The following is a 21,440-nucleotide window of genomic DNA, read 5'->3' on the forward strand; positions in this document are numbered from 1 at the left end:
TTTATACAATTGCATAGAAGTTTAAAAACCAGCCTCTGTTAATAATAAAACAACTTCAGGACGTTTTTAAGAAACTACTGAAATCTACAAGTTATAATGTTTTTCTCTCTCTTTTTTTTTCTTCTTTTTTTGTACGTGTCGCTGCTGGAACTGCAATCCTTCACAAAAATAGACGTTATATATATATTCTCTTTGTAAACTGTTTCCGATCCAGTTGTTTTGACTAGAAAAGCATGCGATAGGTGGGGGGGGGGGGGACGGGGGGGGGGGATCAGAGGGGCAGGGCCTCGTGCTGTTCGGCGCTCTGCTCGTCTGTCATCACGCTGACCAGAGACTCCATGGCGCGGCCCAGGTCGTCGGCCATGTGGAACAAACTGCCGATGCTGGGACCTGAGGACGGGGGACGAGAAACCACTTCAGCTGCCGGTGAAGGTAAACAAACAGCTGGAACGACTGCGGGTTGCGTATGGGCGGAGATTGAAACGTGAAGGACAGAGCAGCGGAAAGAAGTGGAAAGAGGGGTGGGGGGGGGTGGAGGAGAGAGAAAGAAGAGCCACTGACCTCTCACAGCTGTCCCCTTCTCCCTCCTGGCTCAGGAGGAAGAAAAGATCGAAAGAAGAAGAAAGAAACCATCAGCGGCGTGAAGAGAAGAAGAAGTCAGGAGGGTTTCTATGTGGCAGTGAATTCAATTGTTTCCTGGACGTTTTTGACAGTTTCCTACCTTGGCTGTGAGGGAAGGAGTTGTTGAGCTGCTCCATCACTTCCTCCAGCCCCGATGCATCCTGGGAAGGGCTGGACAGCTCGTCATCACCTGGAAGAGGAAGCTGCTTTTACACCCGTGTGGAAAGAACACACAAATACACAGACCTCTGCCTCCGACACTATTTATAGTGTGTGTACCCATTGTATCAGTAGTCTGGCTGGCGGCCACACGGAGCAGAGGGAGGGAGGAGTCAGAGCGCTGAGAGGAGGTGGAGGGAGAGGACAAAGCTGTGCCGTTCACCTTGGAGTCCGTCTGAAAAACACACAGTTGTTAGGTTTGTGGAGTAGCTTTTCGGTGAATGGAGGATAGATGGCCGATACTGTATGGCTGATAATGGCTGGTGTGGCTGCAGCACCTGCTCCAGCAGCTGTCTGAGTCGGTGCAGTTGCGACTCCAGCTGCTTGTTGTGGTCCTCCAGGATCTGCATGCGGGCCTCCAGGCGTCCTTTGTGCTGCCGCAGCAGCTTGGCCTCGGCGATGAGCTCGGCGTCGCGGGCGCTCTGCGGCGACACCGGCAGCATCTCCGGCGGCGACGGCAGCGGGGACAGACCCTTCCTGTCGTGGGCCTTCTTCAGACGGTCGTACTCGGCCTGGAGCTTCCTGCGGAGAGCGAGGAGACGCTCACGTCAACGTCACACCTACCACAGCTTCAAGTTCACACGCTGCACTTTGAAGTGAAGCCACATTCCAAAGTGTCTCTTTGCAGACGAGGAGGCAGGGACTTGGCCGCCCTTACAGCCACGGCGAATATTTATGGAGGTCGAGACAGATAATACAATTACTGGAGTTTGAGGACGACCTTGCAGTGAAAACACCAAAGAAGACGTCAACTTTACCTCGGGCTGCTCTCACCTGCAAGTCTCTGGAATGCTTTAAAATCACTCCCTCGTTTTATTTCTGCTGCGTCACTGTGATTCTCTGGACTTGTGAAAGTTTAACATGTAAACCTGGTGGAAGATCTACAGACTTCTCTCCAAATAAAATAATCCTCCAACCAAGTTTAACCTTTAAAATGACACTACTTAAATTATATATTTGGATGAAAAGTTAATTGTTTTCATTTTAATATGTTTTTAGCGAGTTTAGCTTGTGCAGTTGTTTTCACACGGTTTTAACAGTTTCAGTGGTTTCATGCCGTTCCGGCTCACTGACCTGTTCTCCTGCTCCAGGTCGTTGAGGACCCTCTCCAGCTCCCCCTTCTCCTCCGTTTCCATGGAGATGAGGATCTGGGCGGGGCTGCGCGGCTGGCTGAGGGGGGAGCCCTGGTTCAGAGACTGGCAGTAGTGCTGGATCAACATGTGCTCGTCGTCGCTGGATGGACACACACACACACACACGCACACGCACGCACACACACACACACACACACACACACACACACACACAGAAAGGAAGAAGAAGTGGACAGTGAGTGAGCGGTCAGGCAGCGCGGCGGCGGCGGGGGCAGAGAGAGCGACAGAGCTGCTCTGAAATCTTTTTCCACTAAAACTCACCTGGTTTCACTTTAACATCAAACTTTAAGAAACAACAATGAGCTGTACTAACATGACGAGGAGTAAACAACCGATTCTGGAGCTTTACGTGTGAAATTGTAACGGGCTGGACTCACTACTCCCACCACATGGACAGAAGAGGAATTACTTCAATTTGCCACACTTTTCCTGACATCATTTTAAAATTGGCCAATAAACTATCCTTGATTGATTATAAATTGTAAATGATTGGTGATTTTTTCCACCTCTGGACCCGAGCATGTTTTTTTCCCTGAGAAATGGAGAAGAGTAATGCTGGATGTGGGAGTTTGTGGAGGTTTTCTGTTCCTCTCTCTGCACCCTGCAACAGTGGAACATTAGCATGGCTTCAGTGATGGGACATGGGGGGGGGGGGGGGGGGGGGGTTAGTGCCGACGTCAGGACAAGATGAGGGGGACAGGAAATGAGGCGAGACACAAGAAGACGGTGCAGGCCAATCAGTGAGTGGAGGGGGCGGGGCTTAGGAACAGAAACAAAACAAAAAGCTCCTCACATGCTCTCATTGGGTGAGATACTGTCATTCAGATAAGAGCCATTACGATTCTCCATTTCCGCTAACCTGCGGAGGGGGAAGAAACAGAGCAGTCAGTCCCGAAAACCAAACGGCGGAGCAGTTAGAGAAGCTTCATCTTTTACTCTGTGCACCCCAAATTCCCTTTGACTGGATATTGTATGAGTAGACATTAAGACCCCTTCAAATTATGACACAAGCACCAACATAAGGATGGAGCATATTGTAAAGCATATTGTCTGTCGCCGCAGGATTTCCCTGATTGTTCTAAATTAATTGACTTTATCCTCGAATCACTTTCCTGCTCTTAAACCTCTTTCTGCTATAAATATGATAGTTGAAATAACGAAATAATACAAGAAAATGAAAAATATATAACTTCAAATAATCATAAATGGTGTGTTTCTATTAAAAAGAGCCCTGTTGGTCAAAGTTATCTTCAGAGTTGCTCCATGTAGAGATTCTAAGTTGCACACAGACTTCATGAAACAGAAACAGATGATTAAAAAAAACAAAAAGTATCGGAAATGTGATGCTTGTGTCACAACAGAGAGATTCTCCTCGTTAGACGCATGTTTGATTCTGCATGTGAAATGTTGGGACGCCCACACACACAAACACAGTGTTTCCCTCAGTCTGTCACAACTGAGCCCCCCCTACTCATTAGTCTTCCTCCTGACGGGGATTCACGCTTCATATCAGATTAGATTAGATTCCAGTGGAAACCAGAGAGAAATCTCTTCTCCAGCTCTGAGAAGCAGGAATCACAGAGCGTCCAGGTTTCCCCGTCTGTGTTGGACTGAAGGCAGAATCAATGGCAGAACTCAGACCAACATGGCCTGATGTGCGTAAACACAGCCTTCCAGGAGGAACAGACATCGGCCATTATCCCTGGTAAACAACTATTTGACTGTCTGCGCTACACCGCTTCCTGAAAACCGGAGAGATTTTGGGGCTTTGAAATAAAAAAAGCGCAGAGTTTGGCAGGGGGAGATGAAGCAGATGGGCCGAGGCCGGCCGGCTGGCCGCCGCCCAGATCTCTGTTTGTACTGAGAAGCTGCACCTCGATACAGAAACAAGAGATAACCTGGCGGCCGGGGAGCCATCGGCTCAGTCAAGCCTCCATTACGAGGCTTTAATCTGCTGCTGGACGCCATCGTGACGGCCTGGAGCGTCGGGGGGGGGGGGGGTGGGGGGGTGGGCTGGTGGGCTGGTGGGTGGGCACTCGCCGTTCGTGTGTGAATGTGTGTGTGGGCAACACTGCGCGGGGGTCAAACACTCGGCCCTGTTCAACGAGCGACTGATGGAGAGCCGATTGACTCATTGTGCCATTGATTGGACTGCTTCTTGTCCCTCAGCGGCGGGTTGGCGGGCGGCGGCGGCAGAGGGGGGGAGTGGGGGGGGTTAACATCACGGCAAACCGGCGTTCCTGGTGAAGGAGCTCTGATGGGGTCTGGACTCCCGATGCAGGACGCTCACTCACCACTCAACACACCACACCCACACTCCATTTCTGCTGAATGCGACGGGATATATTGACATTTCAGTCCGGCTACATCTTCATCAGTGAAGAGTTCTCCCTGCTGGTGAACACACACTTCATGGTGGTGAACACACACACACACACACACACACACACACACACACACACACACACACACACACACACACACACACACACACACACACACACACACACACACACACACACACACACACACACACACACACACACACACACACACACTTTCATGGACTCTGTCAAGCTATCCGGTCTTTCAACACTCATGCAGGAGGAACTTTCACAGCAGAGACACAACCAGTCACAACCAAGAAGCCTGATGTGGGGTTGATATCTCCTTTAAAATGTTGATATGTTTTAAAATGTTCCCTCGCCGCCGCCGCCGCAGCGGCAGCCGCTCTCGTTAAAGATGAATAACGCCGGCTCGCTAACCGGCCTCCATTTGTCTGCCTGATTCCTCCATCTATTTTTCAGGCTCGTCTGAGAGGAGTGTGACTCCACAGCTGTCACGCAGCATTTCTCCTCCAGTGAGACGGAGATAAAGAACTGCTCTCGTTTCTCTCCACTGAGCTCAACAGGCCTGTTTTAAATATTTCACTGTGTCGGTCTAATAAGAGATGTAGAAATTTAAAAAGAAGCCTTACATCTATGAGGAATTCCTATCCAGGCTCAATTAGTTGATTTTTATTGAAATATTTTGCACATGGAGGAATTTAACTTTAATTTTAACTCTAATTTTATGGGATTCTGGCAGAACTTTTATGTTAAATATAGACGACAATTTTAAACACGAGAATTAAAAGATAAGTGTTGGGTTTTTATCATTAATAGCACACTCAATACATTATCATGTCATGTTTCTGCATTATATTGTTCCATAAAAACACCTGGACTGATCAGGATCGTATTAAAGCTGCAGGAGGTTTTTCTTCTTCTTCTTTTTCTTCTATGAACGGGTTTAAAATGAGGACACATCTGTGTGAAACCAGCTTCATGAGGTCGACGGGCTGCATGTGACACGAGTGTGAAAGGTCAAAGGTCAGCCATGCTCGGAGCATTGTGAACAGCAGGGCGCGTTGCCACAATCAAATATTCAACCAGATTGGAAGAAGAGGAGGAAGAGGAGGAGGAACGAGAGCTGCCTGTTCACAACGCTGCGAGTGGCAGAGAAGCGGGTTACCGGTTGGCGTAGTGCTCGATCCGGGTGTGTGTGTCGTCGTGTGACAGCTGGGGGGACGATCCAGGCCTGAGAGAGAGAGAGAGAGAGAGAGAGAGAGAGAGAGAGAGAGAGAGAGAGAGGGAGAGAGAATGAAAGAAAAATCTGATGAAAATGTAGCCGCGGGTTGCAGAGCTCTGGTTCAGCCAGATTCTACACGTTACTCTCATGAGATGCTTTTTAATCTGCTCCACCTGAAAACCACCACTGCTTGTCACCGGTTAACCCCCCCCCCCCCCCCCCCCCGACTTGCCGATTCTACTACAATTAAAGTTAAATACGTTGTGAAAATTGTGTCAGAGGCGATGTTTTCTGCCTGAAAGCACAAGTGGATGGGCGTGTTCACCACAGGGTGAGTCAGTGTGATGTGGGCTGAAGCACAAACAAGGTGAGAGGCGTCACACAGAAAACATGGATCACAATGACTTATGGATGTGTGTGTGTGTGTGTGTGTGTGTGTATGAGAGGCGGGTTACTCACGCATGGTCTACAGGCCAGAAGTTGATCAAAGTGACAGGACTGAAAGACAAAGAAACGTGACATGATGACACAGGAAGTGGGAGGACGTTACACAGCAAAGCGTGATGGGAGCTGTCGTATGGGAGGCAGTGTTGGGGAGGGGGGGTGTATGTGTGTGTGTCTGTGTGTGTAATGGCTCAATAAACAACAACATGAAAACACACAAAACATCAGTTATTAACTAATCTGCTGAGCTTATCAGTCAAAACAGCAGAACTGCAACGTTTTCCACATTTAATCTCACAACCGTCAAGAGGTACAACATTAAAACATTAAAGGGTTTATTTAGTATTTAGAGCCTCTGCAAGTTTACAGCAGCATGTGTATATAACATTATACAGTATCCTTCTCCATTACTGTACGAAAGAATCTTAATTTATATGTGTATAAATATGTTGGTGATCAATGTTTTAGTCTATATCTGGATGTTATACCCCTCTGGTCTAAATAAAAGTCTTATAAATTAAAAAAAGGAGCATTGTGTCATTTAATCCTAAATTGCTAAACATCTTTCATTAGTCGTCTGTAGTATTGGTCTGCTAATGCTAAAGTGCGTATTCACACTGGTATATAAGTGGTGTTTGACAGCATTAAGGTCCTTCACAGTGGTTCTACAGCGTTGGCACAGGTTTACATGCAGCATTACCATGTAGTTTATTATCAGCAGCAAAAAAGTCTCCCCAGATTCCAGTTTTCTTTCGTCGCCTCAGATGCTTGTGTGCAATGAGTTTCAGCCGCTGCTCTGACACGTAGCATTAGAAATCTTCAGCATTAACTTAAACAGATAATGACAAGAGCGCACTCGCCTCCACTCTCACGTCTCATTAGTAACTTTTCCCACATATCAATCGGTAACTTGATCAATAATACGTTTACACGCAGCGGATCAGCTTGTTATGGGGGCTTTTTCAAGATGCTAACAGCCTCTAGCTGTGTTTGTACTTTATGTCTCACACACACACACACACAGCCATGCAGGTGTGTGTGTGTGTCTTACGTCTCCATGTTGTCCCCCTCCAGGATGGTCTGGACCGGCAGGTAGCCCATGCGTGGGTGTTTGGCGAAGTAGCGCTTAGTCCTGAACTTGTTCTTCAGCACCTTGGCGAAGTCCCTGACGTCCTCCCCCGACGTCGTCTGCAGGGGACGGACACAAAGGAGGCTTTGTTCAGTGGGTGGGGGCACAGGGGTCTCACACACACACACACACACACACACACACACACACACACACACACACACACACACACACACACACACACACACACACACACACACACACACACACACACACACACACACACACACACACACACACACACACACACACACACACACTAAAGTTCATTGTGTGTTATTACAGTTACGGGAAGGAGGTTTAACCCTTTTTCTTATCGGTTTTACATTTAAACTGTTCAGTGGGATAGAAGATGGATGGATTTAAAGTCAGAAATTCACAAAAAAAAACAAAGACAACGTATTTTGGCCGTAGCTCGGATTCTTGATATCGACTAGTTTCAAAAACATTGTGTGTTTTTAGGAACTCGCATTGTTCAGTAACTATGATGGATTTTAAATGCTGCTGAAGTGTGGTACTGTTGTGTTGTGTGTCGTACCGGAGTGCAGTACTCCACCATGGGATACTGCATCTTGTGTCCCTTGGCAACACGACCGGAGAAGAAGCAGCTTTGGCAAATGTCGTAGTTGAAATGTTTGAGGCTTCGGTATCTGGAGGAGGACAGAGGGGGTAGGAAGACAAGAAAAGAAGGGGATCAATAAAAGGAGATTTACCACTCTGTTTTCCTCAGAAACGTCTTCTCCGGCTGCGGGACTCTCCGCTCTTTTAAAAGTTTGGACTCGGATGTCGTCAATCTTTCAGAAAGCTTCAGGAGCTTCATGATGGACTGAGTGAAGCGAATGTGCTAATGAGAGCCAACGGCTCGGAAACGCAGCAAACGCGTTAGCACACGTGCTACTACATCTTTACAAGGCACGAGCACTGGAGCGCTGGCTGTTTCTGATTCAAACCTGGGTTCCTCATGCTGCACTCAGGATGATGCGTCAGATGCTTTTCAACCTTTAGATTTAGAAAAACATTCGTACGATCATATGAACTGTTGCTATTGGTCGGCTGTGGTTTGTAGGTCAGTGCAGGACATTTTGCAGAAAAGTTTGGTAACAATTAAAACTTTGTTAAATAAGTAAATTAGTTATATCGGGAAAATATTATCCTCAAAATACTGATTCTAACAATTACCCCCCAAAATATGAAATCCTACATTCCCCATCATGCTTTAAAAGTTAAAAAGCGAAGATTTTTAAGGGTTAATATGTGATCAAATTGAGATGGAAAAGCACAGAACCACAATCAGGTGGAATTTGTCATTGGGGTGTAAATGACTACAATTGAAATGACTTAAGATATTGAAATAAAATAGTAAAATGACATAAAATATCCCAGAAAAACTAAATACATTTAAATGACTTAAAATATTCAAGTGAAATAAGATTAATATTGGATTATCATGGTCAGGAAGGTTTGGTATCTGCAGGTTTGCTCACGATCGTCGATTCGTTTCCAGATCAAGACTGAACAGAAATCCTTCTTCAAATAAAGAGAGAAAGGTGGAGGTTTTGCAGAAAGCACTGATTGTAAACTCAGATATGTGAAGTAATATGATCAGCCAGGGGGTAATAATGCAAATACTTGCGTTATTGATTTATTAAATCCCCTGAAGCCAGAAGCTGAAGATCTCTGTGTGCAGCTGAAGCAGATCTGCTGCTCCTCCTGAGGAACCTGCACTAAACAATTCTCATTCACTTTCCATTCGCTCCTAATTGGAGATGAAATTAATTTGGTGTTTTATTGCCTCTTTGTAATGAAGTGAACAACATAATGCTCCGCAGCCAAATGGCTCTGATTTCCGCTCATTTCTCCTGATTAGACATTCACACAGGGAGCATTCAGAGGCGAACACGTGCTGCCAGGCTGCAGCGCCGAGAGCCACTTCCTCCAGCAAGGTCACACATTTCAGTTTTCACAGCCTCTCTGGAGACACAAGGAGGAGAAAGCAGACGACAGAGACCTGAAGCCGATGATGGGACACTCCTTGCAGATGTTGCACTTGGCCTGGTGCTTGGCGGTTTCTGCAGCGGCGACTCGGTGCAGGACGGGCAGCCACACCATGGACTGAGGCTCCAGACGCATCCAGTCCAGGAACATGGCGGCTTCCAGCTCGGGCTTGTTGTTGGCCTGCAGGGAAAACAACCCCTTAAAACAGACCAACAGATGGAAGGGAAGTGGCTGTTTTCTGAAGGTTTCCAGTGTTTTGTTTGCAAGAGACGATCTGGAATCTGTTAAATCATCATGAGAGCAATGAAGCAGTCGTCAGGAGTGTCTCGTTTTGTTCAGCACTGCGACCACTTACACCAACATTCATGTATTTGTGCTTTTTTATTTTGTATTCAGCAGCTTTATTTGCTGGATTTTTGTTCCTTTTTTTACATCCGACCTCTGAAATACGATCCATGATCGCTACAGTCTGCACAATGGCTCCACGTGACCGACCGAACCCGTCGACCTCTAACTTTGGCTGTTTTAAACTTGATGTTCTCCCTTCACTTCATGCTGATCGTGTGGCAAAAGGTGACGTACAAACTGGAAGCAGCTGCGGACGGACGGCTCGATGTTGGAGCCGCCGAAGGACGCCACCTCCCCGAGCTGGCGGGGGATCTGGATGGAGTCGTGGAGCAGGAGGCCGAGGCGGCGCTGGTCACAGAAACCCGTCGCACTCGCAACCTGACGGAACAAAACTGGACGAGGAGAAGAAGAAGAAGAAGAAGAAAGGTTTTCAATCGGCAGTTTACAACACATCCAGGGTTTCTTCATGAACGCTGTGAAAGATATTCTGACAAACTCATTTAAGTTCCCAGCTGGAGTAGTTTTAGAACAATAACATTAAACCAGCATTGAACTGGGTTCAGAAGCACATCTGATGATATGAGATAGCAGTTAAGGTGAAAAAACTTACATTTGTGTAGTGCGACACTCTCATAACAGATTAATTCCTGCTTCAGACAGACGAGGTGTTCTAGTGTGTCTACAGCCACTGATCATGATTAAAAATGCTTAAAAGGATTGAATCACTCGGCGCTTCGGCCTTGTGGACGCTCATGATGAGCCTGCTTTACTATTCAGGTCGGCCTGATTCTGATTAATACAAAGCTTAAAGTCTTATTAGAGGATTTATCACACGTTATTGTTGAAGTAGTGATGCAGAAAAATAACCTCTGGATTAAAGGACATTTTTTTGATGCGCGTCTCACATTTGCTTGCATAAAGTCACAAACTTACATCTGTACTTGTCCTCCAGGTGAGCCTTGCAGAGCGAGATGATTCCCGTTTTGAAGGACAGCGTGCGGATCTTCCCGGTGCGTCCGCTGCAATCACAACAAGCCTCTGGTTATTGGGCGCCCGGTTTGCGAGCGACGCCGGCGGGCGAGCGCACGTACGTGTCGTAGACGTTGAGCAGCCAGTTAAGGCACATGTCGACGCAGAGCGGGACGTTGACCAGGTGGGCGTGGCTCTGCTCCAGACGCTGGTACAGGCTGGTCAGGCAGGTGACCAGCTGGGCGATGTCCAGCAGCTGCTCGTTCTGCTTCAGGCCGTGCTGGTCCAACACCTCGCACGCTGTCGGCATGCTCAGCAGGTCCACTGGACACACGAGGAGGAGGAGGACATGTCAATAAAACCGTCAGGGGAAATGACCTCTGACCCCCACACACTTGCTTGTGGAGCTCTCTCATTGGTGTATTAGTTAAACTATCACGGTCCAGCCTCAAAACGAGAAGTTTCCAGGTGTGACTCTGCCGACACTTTGACATCACCTCAGTTTAAATGTCTCAAAATACTGATTCCTCCAACAGCGGTGAGTCTGCAAAGCCACGCCATGTGAAACACTCCAGCAGTGGTTGATCAGAATGAAGACGCCTCGGTTCTGGACCCGGCAGAGACGGTGAAACCAGATCCCACAACCCTCCCGCCGAGCCGAGCCGAGCCGAGCCGAGCCGAGCCCAACCCGTCCTTCAACTGCATCGGCGTTTGCAGTGTCCTTGAGCTGGAGGTCGTCACGAGGCGGTTTCATCCAGGGGATCAATAAAGCCCCACATTATTCGTCTTTATCAGTCGTTAGGTCCACTAAAGGACCCAGGAGGTGGAGTAATGCTGAGGACAGTACTCAGATTACCCTGAGCTTTCAATCTGCAGACCGTGTTGTTCTACACTGATCGCACTTTTGTTTCTGGATTTTCTTTGAGAGAACACAATTGTGCCAGTCATCATCTCTCACATGCTGTCTAGCAACTTTGCTTTTCCTGCGAGTTTTGTGCGTCACGCCGGCTGTTTCTCCTTCTCCTGTTCCAAGAACACACACACGCGCACACACACACGCACACGCACACACACACACACACACACACACACAGGCTGATGAAAAGGAGAGTCACATCTAATTTGAAGCTCAGCAGCGAGCAGTTTGAAACCATCAGTGCGTTCGCATTAATCAGCGAGCCTTCGCGCGAAGACAACTTCAAAGTGTGAAGGTTAAATACGCTGCGCTGACAAAATAAAAACCACTACATTGAATTTAATAACAGTCGCTGGCTGATGTGAGAAGTTATTCAGAGTGAGCGACACGCAGATTGTTTTGTAATTATAATTACAGGTCGTATTAACGTTGCAATCACTGCACCAGGAGAGGCTGAAGAAAACTGGTCAACTGAGGTAAACGACAGGAAGTCAAAGGACAAGCTGGTTATTAACTCGACAGTGAGTCAGAATTTAGGGCTGCAGATTAAATAAACAGCATCAGCTCAGTGTGATTCCTGCAGTGTGGAGCTGTTGGCGTCCAACCTGTTCTTGCAGGTTACGTGAGAAGAGAAAGAACGACGGCAGGAGGAGAACGTGCCACCTGATGGGATTATCAAGGAAGAATTCAGCCGTGAATCGGCAAACCTGTTGGATTGTATTTTTAGAAACGCCTCGACAACATAAACACACACACATAACGGCTCGTAGGCGGCTCACACCCTCCTCCATCCACCGGCGAGAGACGAGAGGGATGAGTAAACACACACACACACACACACACACACACACACACACACGCGCGCACACGCGCGCACACACACACACACTGACAGACAGAGCAAAGATGGTAACAGTGCAGAGAAGATAAAGGGGAGGAGGACAGGAAAAGAACAGAGTAGGACACCCAAGATGAAGAAGAAGAAGAAGAAGAGCGTGGCGGCAAATGAGGTGAATTAATAAGAGAGAGGACAGGAAATGAAGGAAGAGAAGGAGGCGAGCAGCGGCACAATGAGAGGAGAAGATTTGAGTCCAGAGGAGGAGCCCCCGTCTGACACACGGCTATTTATACGTGATATAGATTCCACGGAGCGACTCACAGCACAGAGCCTTCTGCAGGCGCCGGAGCTTCATGGCTGTGCGGTACGCCGAGAAGCGGACGTTGTTCAGGTCCGCTGGAAAACAAAACACACACACAGAGAAAAACAAACTATTAAAGACCAATTAATCTTAATAGCCCTCCAGATTACCTCTAAATAAATAGCTGCTATGCTCTATTTATGATCTCTGATTTGGAAACATCTGACATTGAGGTCAGTTTCTCGATTTGCCCAAACTCAACCTAAGAAGTGTAATAGCTATTCTAATATCAGGTCCTGTTTCCACGACGATGATCAACTATAAACCATCAGTTCGTAATCGTACAGGAATAATAAATGTGTCTCTACATCTGCAGATGACAGCGTGGTAAATGCTAGTGAATGTATTCTTTGTGTTACACAAACACTGATGTCCTCCTGAAATGATTACTGTTGTTCTCGCAGAGGTATGTGCAGAAAGACTAGTTCCAGGTTCCACTTCGTAACCGATTCATTCATTCATGCTCATTTTCAAGAGATCAATACTTTTGAATTTGAAACGTCAATATTGGCGCCGTTACAGTTTTACACAAAAGATTATTTTAGGAATTAAATCTAATCTTCCTAAATCCTGCTGTACGATGAATCCAGGCATGAAAAGGCACCAAATATCCAAATGTGAAATTTACCCAGCGACTGGTAGAGCTCGGCCATCTTGGGATGGTCCCAGCATGTCGTCTGGGTCTGGTGGCTGCGGGGCGACAAGGAGGAGAAGAAACGGTCAGGTTCAACCGACAAATCAAAACACACAAAGCCTTTCTGTTGTGCGTCTTTCACTGGTTCACAACCACAAGAGTCAAAAACCTTCCTCTTCTTTCTCGTCGTCACTAATGACGCCAAGAAATCCATCCTGCCATTTTCCATCGACGAATCCATTGATTGCTAAAGCAAAAACATCGACTGCCGCTCCGTGCAGCCATTTACAGATATTTCTAATCGAAATGCAACTGAAAGGAATCCAGTCTTCTGTCCAAACAATCGCCAGCCTTGGAAACAGTTCAGTTCTCGTGGTACACATCTTTCTGTTTTAAATCTGATTCGATAAAATACAATATGTTGATTGACGACGTCAAATCGCCAATGTCAAGATCGGTGCTTTGTGTTTTCCACAATCCAGAAGCAGCTTGATGAGAAACAAAGATCAGGCCAACACATGGAAACCGTGGAGGTTTGAGATTAAATTGTCTGGACCCAGGTCGATTTCAGCCCCCCCCCCCCCCCCAGACCTGAGACGGCCCACAGCTCTGAAATGCCTCCTGTGTGAAAGAAAACCTCAACGAGATGAGACAGAAAAAAAAATCCATATTGAGGAAGTTGTATGAAAACTATTGAGTTTGTTATTGAGATGAGAGTCATTTTAAAGCCGAGGTGGATCCTGTGGGAGGGAGAGAGAGAGAGAGAGAGGGAAAGAGAGAGAGAGAGAGAGAGAGAGAGAGAGAGGCAGTGCTGTGTCATTCTCTACAGAATAATCACAGCAACAACCATGTTTAAAGGATTTCGCCTTCTCGTCAAAGGCCTTAAAACCCATCGTTGTGCGTCACGGCCACATTATCTGAAGGTTTTGCAGCGATGAGCTTCACTGTGACCACCTGACTGTGATCCCGGGATGCACGAGTCGGGATCAGACGTGCCGCAAACCCAGACGAACGCAACATAATTCTGTTATCGTCTGCAACACAAGAATGAAAACCGACTCCGCATGTGATCCTCTCACAATGAAGCAGCCGCTACAGAGCGGGGAGTCGCTTTTAGCATATTTAAAGGCCACGAGATTTTAAAGACAGGATTGCTTTAAGTGTCTGGCGCACTGTTCCAAATGTGACAAACCCCACGAGGTGGGAATGAGAGCAGCAGCACGGGAACCCAAACACTCCAGAATCAGTCCAGAAACACTCCGGCATCGCCGCTGCTGCATTTATTTAAAAATGACCCACAAACGTGACGTGACCTCATTTAAGATAACCCCAGCGCTTTTAGCCACTTCATCCCTTTTCTTGTGGTTTTCGCTCATGGAGCCATTTTAGATAAGGATCTTAAAGCGTCGTTTTCGTTGCTTTTACCAGCTTCTTGAGATTTTAGCTATTTTATCTCTCGTCCTCTCAGAGAAATGAGCCGTTTAATATGTTAATAATATTTTTTCCCATCTCGCCATGTAATGCTCACAAATGATCTTTCACACAAAATGAGAGCCAAAGACATGCTGCTGTGCTAAAACTGATAATATCACAAATGTTTAGGTTGGATTAAGATGCTAATCTTCTAAATGTGTCGCTTAAATAACAAAACACTTTAGCTAAACATGCTGATCCACAAAAAAACTAAATCAAGCCTTGTCCTGTTGACAAAATCTACGCTGCAACAATTATCCACAGAAATAAGCTTTACTGACAAATAACTCACTTTTTTCCAGCTCAAAATATTATCATGATACTATTTATGACCTGCATTGTTACAGTGAGGCTCCGTCCACATGAGACAGAATCATCTCTCTTTCTCTCCCCGGGTGTTCTTAAAAAAAATATTTCCTCCACAGGTCACTGTGAACAGGGCTCAACATCATGTAGTACATATGTCAGGCCTTTAGGGGGCGCTGTGACACACCGAATACACTAAAAATGCACAAGACGATCCGGAGAACAGATGTGCGTCTTTGTCCATCCACACCTCACAGCCAAGCCGGCGTATAAATATGCAGACACTCTGGAGTTTGTGTTTAAAAACAAAAACAACAAATAAAAACGCGCCGTGTGCACGATCGGCCAAAATCGATGCGTTTCCATGAAACGGCGTTCTCGTGTGGGCCAAGTTATCATACACAGGAACGACCGCTTCAGGGTTTTAGCAGCTGATTTGAAGGCAAAAAAAAAGAAGAAAAGAAGTGGTTTTGTGTGTTCTGGTGTAAAGCAGCTGTTTTCCTGGTTGTGTAAAGTGTAAAAAGGAGGCCCACAGTTTGGGACGGAGGCGTGCTGAGCGTTCCTCCACAGCACACAAAGCTCCTTTCTGCTCCGCGGCTCCGGCCCGACGCCGCCCGGCTTATTAAAAACACACGTGTTGAGTTGTTGGCGCTCACCTGTCGTTAACCTTTGTGTGAACGGCACAAAACAAATAATAATCCTCTGGAGGGTTTTCTTTTCTTTTCTCCCTCTCCTCCTCGCTGCTCCGACACTCCACATAATGAGGACAAGACGTCGCCTGGTGAAGAGACACTTTCAAATCCTCAAAGATGTCCACGTGTAGAGACGTTTAGTGAAAACTACGTTAACATATAGAGTCTCACCAACTTCCTGAAGCCTGTGAAGCTTCGCCAAGTGCAGCAGATTTGATCAGTTAATTATGGTGACAGACTGAGAGGATCTCAGTATCTCTGGATAAAATAGTCGACTGGAAGCGCCAGCGGCTGCAGCAGCCGACAATTAATATACAAATGTTGGGAGTGTTGCCATGTCAGGCTGATAAGCATGAGACCAAATTTAAAGAAAACTGCACGGCTGTTTAATCAACGTAGGAACCGGCGTTCTTCACCAACGCCGAGAAAAAGACGGCGCTCATGTGTCGTTGAGCTTTGGGGGTTTTTGTTTCCAGCTCAAGAGATCAATAAAACATCGCATTATATTTCACTTCTGACTTGACACTTTTTTTTCTCCCCCCCCTTTCACCCATTTGTCCACAAATCTCAAAGTTACACTTCCAACCAGATGTCAGAATCAGATTGATGTAGAAAGAAAACAAAAAGCGGAGCCATAAATCAGTCGACGCCCGCAGGAGCCGAACCTGCTTCTTTTTGTGTCTCCTGAAAGCCGACACCGCCTTCCTGAGAGACGCAGCCCTGGGACAAACACCGAGCCTTCATGATGCGTCGTAAAGTGTCAAAAGACGAAAAAGAGGCAGTCTGCTGCCTTGCTCGAGGGCGAGCCGACATAAGCAGATGACAGAGGAGGTTTAATCTCAAAAAGATCCCCGTGTTCACAAATTAAAACTTGCCGGTTCGCGAACAGAGTTTCAATAACGGCAGGAAAATCTAGAATTCCTCCAAGACGTTAAATACTACATTTGAGGATAGCATTAGCTGCTAGCCCCACCTCACTGCACGTGGCGCGCCTCTAAATCCGCCCGCCCCCCAAAAACATCTGTATTCTCCTCAAATGGTTGTTTACGCCAGCACGTCACAGCAATTTGAGGAGGGCGGGTCTTTAATTCAGCAATTTAAGTACCATCATTTTCCAGAAACAACATGCTAACATCTGTCACGTGTCCGTGGAAACGGCGGACGGCGTGGCGCTCCACCGTGGAGCAGCTAACGAGAACAAACGAGCTGAATCTAAAAAGGCGGCAATGAGATCTCGTGATTCTGAGAGGGGGAAAGAGCATTTTAATGACACCCACACTGTCGGTGCACAATGCCGCATGTCGCCGCGACGCCGACGGATCCCACGTTTCAATAATGGATCTGCGCCGAGACGCGGGCGTCACTTCTCCCCGATGAACCATTAAAGGTCATTTGTGAGCTCGTCCACGTCTCCATCCCACCTCCAGGGACGAGCCGACGCTCATAAGAGTCACTTTAATGGGTGAAGAACGGAAGCTTCCAGTCGTTCACCACCGCATCACTTCCTCCCTAGGAACCAATGAAAACAAAGCTGAGAGCATCAAAAAAAGCTAAAAACCGCTAATGTGGTACAATGGATATGACTGAAATTAGCAAACATAGATAAAGCTTGAAGAGGTGAATAATAATGGCTAAAAATACCAAAGAAAAGATAATATTGCTAAAAGAAAAAAAAAAAAAGCCAAGAAGGCTGTAATAACTGAGTAATAACTTGCTCACTTTAAAAGCTATTTAAGCTTCTTTTTCCAGAAATAACTCGAGGATCAATAAAACGACATCGTCCTCAATTCGATGATTTCACGACGATTAAATGAAATTAAAGGTTACAATCGTGGGCTAAATTGTTAATTTGAGCACGACGAAGGAAACCGACTTGGTTTCCCGCCTGGACGTAGAGCAGAGAGAAAGAAAAGAGAGTTTCCAAGCGCTCGGCTTGAGGAGGCTGAATAAATGTGAGTGATTACATCCCTCACTTTATTATCGCTTATAAACGCGGGGGGAAAATCTAATTCTGTGTTATCTGCTCACCCCGAGAGGAGACCCGGCGCTTTATCAGTTCAACGCGACCCAGAAAATATCATTCCACATCTTTTACGATTCAACCCGAGGCCTGCGAGGAAGATGAATGTGATTAACGAGTATTAAAGAGGAAAAAAAAAAAAAACCTCCTCCTGCTCAGGTTCTTTCAGTTCTTTAGCTCTGCTTTATTGTCGGATATCAAAACGCTAATCCGCACTAATGCTACTTTTAACTTTTAGTGTCCTCAGCGGCTGAGGAGAGGAAAAGTTCCCACTTCCAAGTGGGAAATCTTACACCTGAACCACGTTGAGCTCGTAAGTCTCCGAGAAGGTCGCGACAAACGAGTGTTATTTTTTTTGCATCGTTGCAAAATACAGTTTCTTAATGACGAATTCTATAAAGAAGAGACTTTGTGGGAGTTGTATTGAAGATGTCTACTTTATTAGTTGACGATGGGATCTCCTAATGCGATGGCTAGTTTGAGTCTTTTCTTTAGAAGAAAACACAATTACGTGACAAGATCTGCTTCCTGTTAACTTTGCTAATACGAAAATAGAAAACATTTCAGTGTTTCAAAGAAATCTCAGGAACAATCTTTAAATGGGATTTTTAGCATTTTTCTTTTCATCCACACGATTTTAGGTTTACGTTCATACGTGAACATGAAAACCACTCAAGATTCCCACATCGGAGAGCAACTGGAACACTCCCGGCCCACGTTCCCGGTCTGATCCGAGCTTGTTCCCGCACGCAGACACTGAGTTGTAATTACCGGAGAGACACTCCGACTTAGGAGCGATGCCAACCTTTGGTGTGGGAAACACACACACACACACACACACACACACACACACACACACACACACACACACACACACACACACACACACACACACACACACACACACACACACACACACACACACACACACACACACACACACACAGGATCATGCCTGAGCACGTCAGCAGTGATCCAGTAGAATCAGTGTGGCTTCTTTATCCATCAGCTGTGTTTCAGGAGGGCGCACGCGCGCGCACCGGTGCCAAACACCCGCATCCTCCCGTGTTAAAGTTTGCACAGAGCCGCGGGCTCCCGGACCACCGCAGCCCCCCTCCAGGACCGGGGGAAGCGGCCGAGCTGACCGTGTTTGCGCCTATAGAAGTGTGAAGGAATGCAACACTGCCTCCTTTTTTCCCACCCTTCTTTTTGTCATGTAAAACACAGACTTGCGCGCACGCACGGGCGCGCGCATAAATAAACACGGTCCCCCCCCACCACCAGTCGGGGGTAAATTCACAGACGCACCGTGAGTCCCTTCTCTCTTTATTCCAACATGGCAGCAGCTCGCCGCAGGAATTATCCTGATTCAGGAGCAACGCAAGGTTTTGCTCCATCCGCGGGAGAGTCAGCGGGTCGGCGGAGGGTCGCTCCCCGCACTCCTCGCTTCATCTCCCGGCTGAAACCACAACCGACACCCGGTGCCAAGACGGAGGCGATGTGGAGGAAAAAATAAATAAAAAAACAAAACCCTCCAACCCCTCCATCAGCAGAGGAACGTTTCAGTGGGATCCCCTGCTGCAGACGTCCTGCAGCCTTTGCTGTGCACATTTTTAACATTTTGCACTGCAGATTTGCGCATTTTCTGCAGATGTGTGTGTGTGAATGTGAGTGTGTGTGTTGGGGGGTCTCTTCCCCCCCAGCCCACCGCCTGTGTGTGCGAACAGGTTTACTGCATTACAATTATCATCCCCATGATTTCCCAGCCCTGCCCCCCCCCACCAGCAGCCCTTCCTTCCCCGGCCCTCGGCGCTCAGCCCCGGGCACTCACTTCCGAAGCTGCTCCCGCATCGCCGGCCGATCGCGCCGCTCCGAGCCCGGTGGAGATGAACCGATTCCCGGGTAGAAGTGAGGCGCGCCCCCCCCCTCTTCCTCCGCGGTCCGAGATCACCGTGCGGAGTGAGTGTGCGTGCGTGTGTGCGTGCGGCTCTGTGCAAGCGGCTCGGTGGGCTGCAGAGGCTGAGTGGACACCGAGACGCGAGGTCAAGCACGCGCGACGCAGCGCGCGCTGCTTCCGTCTGTTCTTTCGAAATAAAAGCCGAACGCACGGGCTCTTAGATTAACACGAAATCACCTCTCAGGCTCAGAAAGAACACGCAAACGCAGTCTTAACGATATTTAGCCCTTCAATGTGTAGTAAACTCCACATTCCACATCATGGAGTTAAAAACTACTACATAACAATTCTATCTCTTTTACAAACACGGAAGACAAGAGCTTACGAGTGACCAACGCCCCATCGCATTGTTTTTGCATTTTCATTCTGGAACTTTTTGGAAGCGATGTCTGCTAAAAACTGGCACAAACATTAGCAATGGGAGAACACCGACATTTGTATGGACAGATGGCCAAGTTGGATTGTTATCACGGTGAATGTCAAAATAAAACTCCCAAATTCAAGGACAATATGGAGCAGGAGTCTTGACACTCTGGACGCCACTGTCTTCTCGGAAATGTGGAAAAGAACCATTTACTATGGCCGTGGTTCAGTCGCTGTGTTTCAGAAAACAAGCATTTTCCCAAGTTTCCACGGCAACAGGGTTGAAGAAATTTCCAATAGTGCTTTAAAAAAACGTGGGTTTTCAGTGGATCCAAGCACCATTGCCATGACAGAAAGAAGGACTTAAAGACTATACTATATATTTATTGCTATTAATTGAGTTATTTAGGATTTATCTTAGTTTATAGATGTTACTAATATGATCATTATTCCTGTTATATAATGCATTCATTATATATATATATTTAGTAAAATTTGTATTGGCAGTCTGTAAAACCCGAATCCTGCAGAGCTCATATGAGGAGCGTTTTATCCATTTTAATTTTGTTAAGACGTTTTTAATTGCTAAAACATGTATTTTGTGTGTCTGCTCTGAAATTATCAAAGCTAATTTTGTTAAAGAAAAACAGGATGGGAGCTGGCCCTTTATTATGAAGGCATGGGGAGTTTGAATGGAAATCAGAAAAGATGTGCGAGAGTTTATTTGGAGATAATAATGTGGATTAAATGAGATTAAAAATAAGAAACATTTCTAATCAGTGGGATTAAATCTGAGAGAGCAACATTTGTAAAGAGGATTGTTTTAAAGGCTGCAGAGGAACAGAGGCTTTATTTTGAAATGATCTGAGTCTTTCAGCTTTGAGGCGGAGTTTGCCCCCCCCCTCCCAAATACCCCCGAAATCCCCGTTTCTGAGAGCAGAGACATCCAGGAGGCTTTTCAGCTCCCCGAGCAGAGAGGAGACGGAGAGAGAGAACGGAGGAGGACGAGGATGAAGAAGACATAAGAAAAAAGAGGAGGGGGGGGGTCTCTGCTTTCAAAGCCTGGGAAGTGTTCTGATGGTACAGCACAGATTCATTCAGCTCGCAGTGCTTTTATTTTGAAAGTTGTGCTGCAGAATGTACTCCAGCCTTGAAGTGGAAGTTTTATTTCCCACCCTGAAGGGTTTAATATATCTACAACTCTTGACATCCTGGGCAACTGCTTATAAACTTATTGGTGCATTTTCAGGGGATTTGTTTAATGCTACTTTAATAATATTTAAATAAAACAGGTGATATTTGTTCATTTAATATTATTAGCCCAAAAATGTTCTGATGTTATTGGCAAATTATTATGTTATTGGCTTTAAATACTTAAAACCAAAGTCATTACAACATAGATCATTATTACATTTAAAATATTCTCAACTA

General features: G+C 46.5%; 1 protein-coding gene across 1 annotated transcript; it reads right to left on the bottom strand.

Annotated features, from left to right (window-relative positions):
* Nucleotides 1-271: 271 nt before the first annotated feature.
* LOC308147585 (dystrophin-like) lies at nucleotides 272-19,596 on the bottom strand (the record flags this gene model as incomplete). The annotated part of the gene is made up of 17 exons (XM_080519823.1): nucleotides 19,521-19,596; nucleotides 13,193-13,254; nucleotides 12,525-12,599; nucleotides 10,572-10,773; nucleotides 10,414-10,499; nucleotides 9,715-9,872; nucleotides 9,146-9,312; nucleotides 7,676-7,787; nucleotides 7,060-7,196; nucleotides 6,024-6,062; nucleotides 5,508-5,573; nucleotides 2,788-2,853; nucleotides 1,915-2,073; nucleotides 1,119-1,362; nucleotides 901-1,015; nucleotides 722-811; nucleotides 272-390 (listed from the first exon to the last, which is right to left on the bottom strand). Exons 1-17 carry the CDS (start codon nucleotides 19,538-19,540, stop codon nucleotides 272-274), a joined length of 1,917 nt encoding a protein of 638 aa, XP_080375949.1. The 5' UTR covers nucleotides 19,541-19,596.
* Between the last annotated feature and the right edge of the window lie 1,844 nt (nucleotides 19,597-21,440).

This window comes from Blennius ocellaris, assembly GCF_963422515.1.
Source record: "Blennius ocellaris genome assembly, chromosome: 24".
Taxonomy (NCBI): Eukaryota; Metazoa; Chordata; class Actinopteri; order Blenniiformes; family Blenniidae; genus Blennius; species Blennius ocellaris.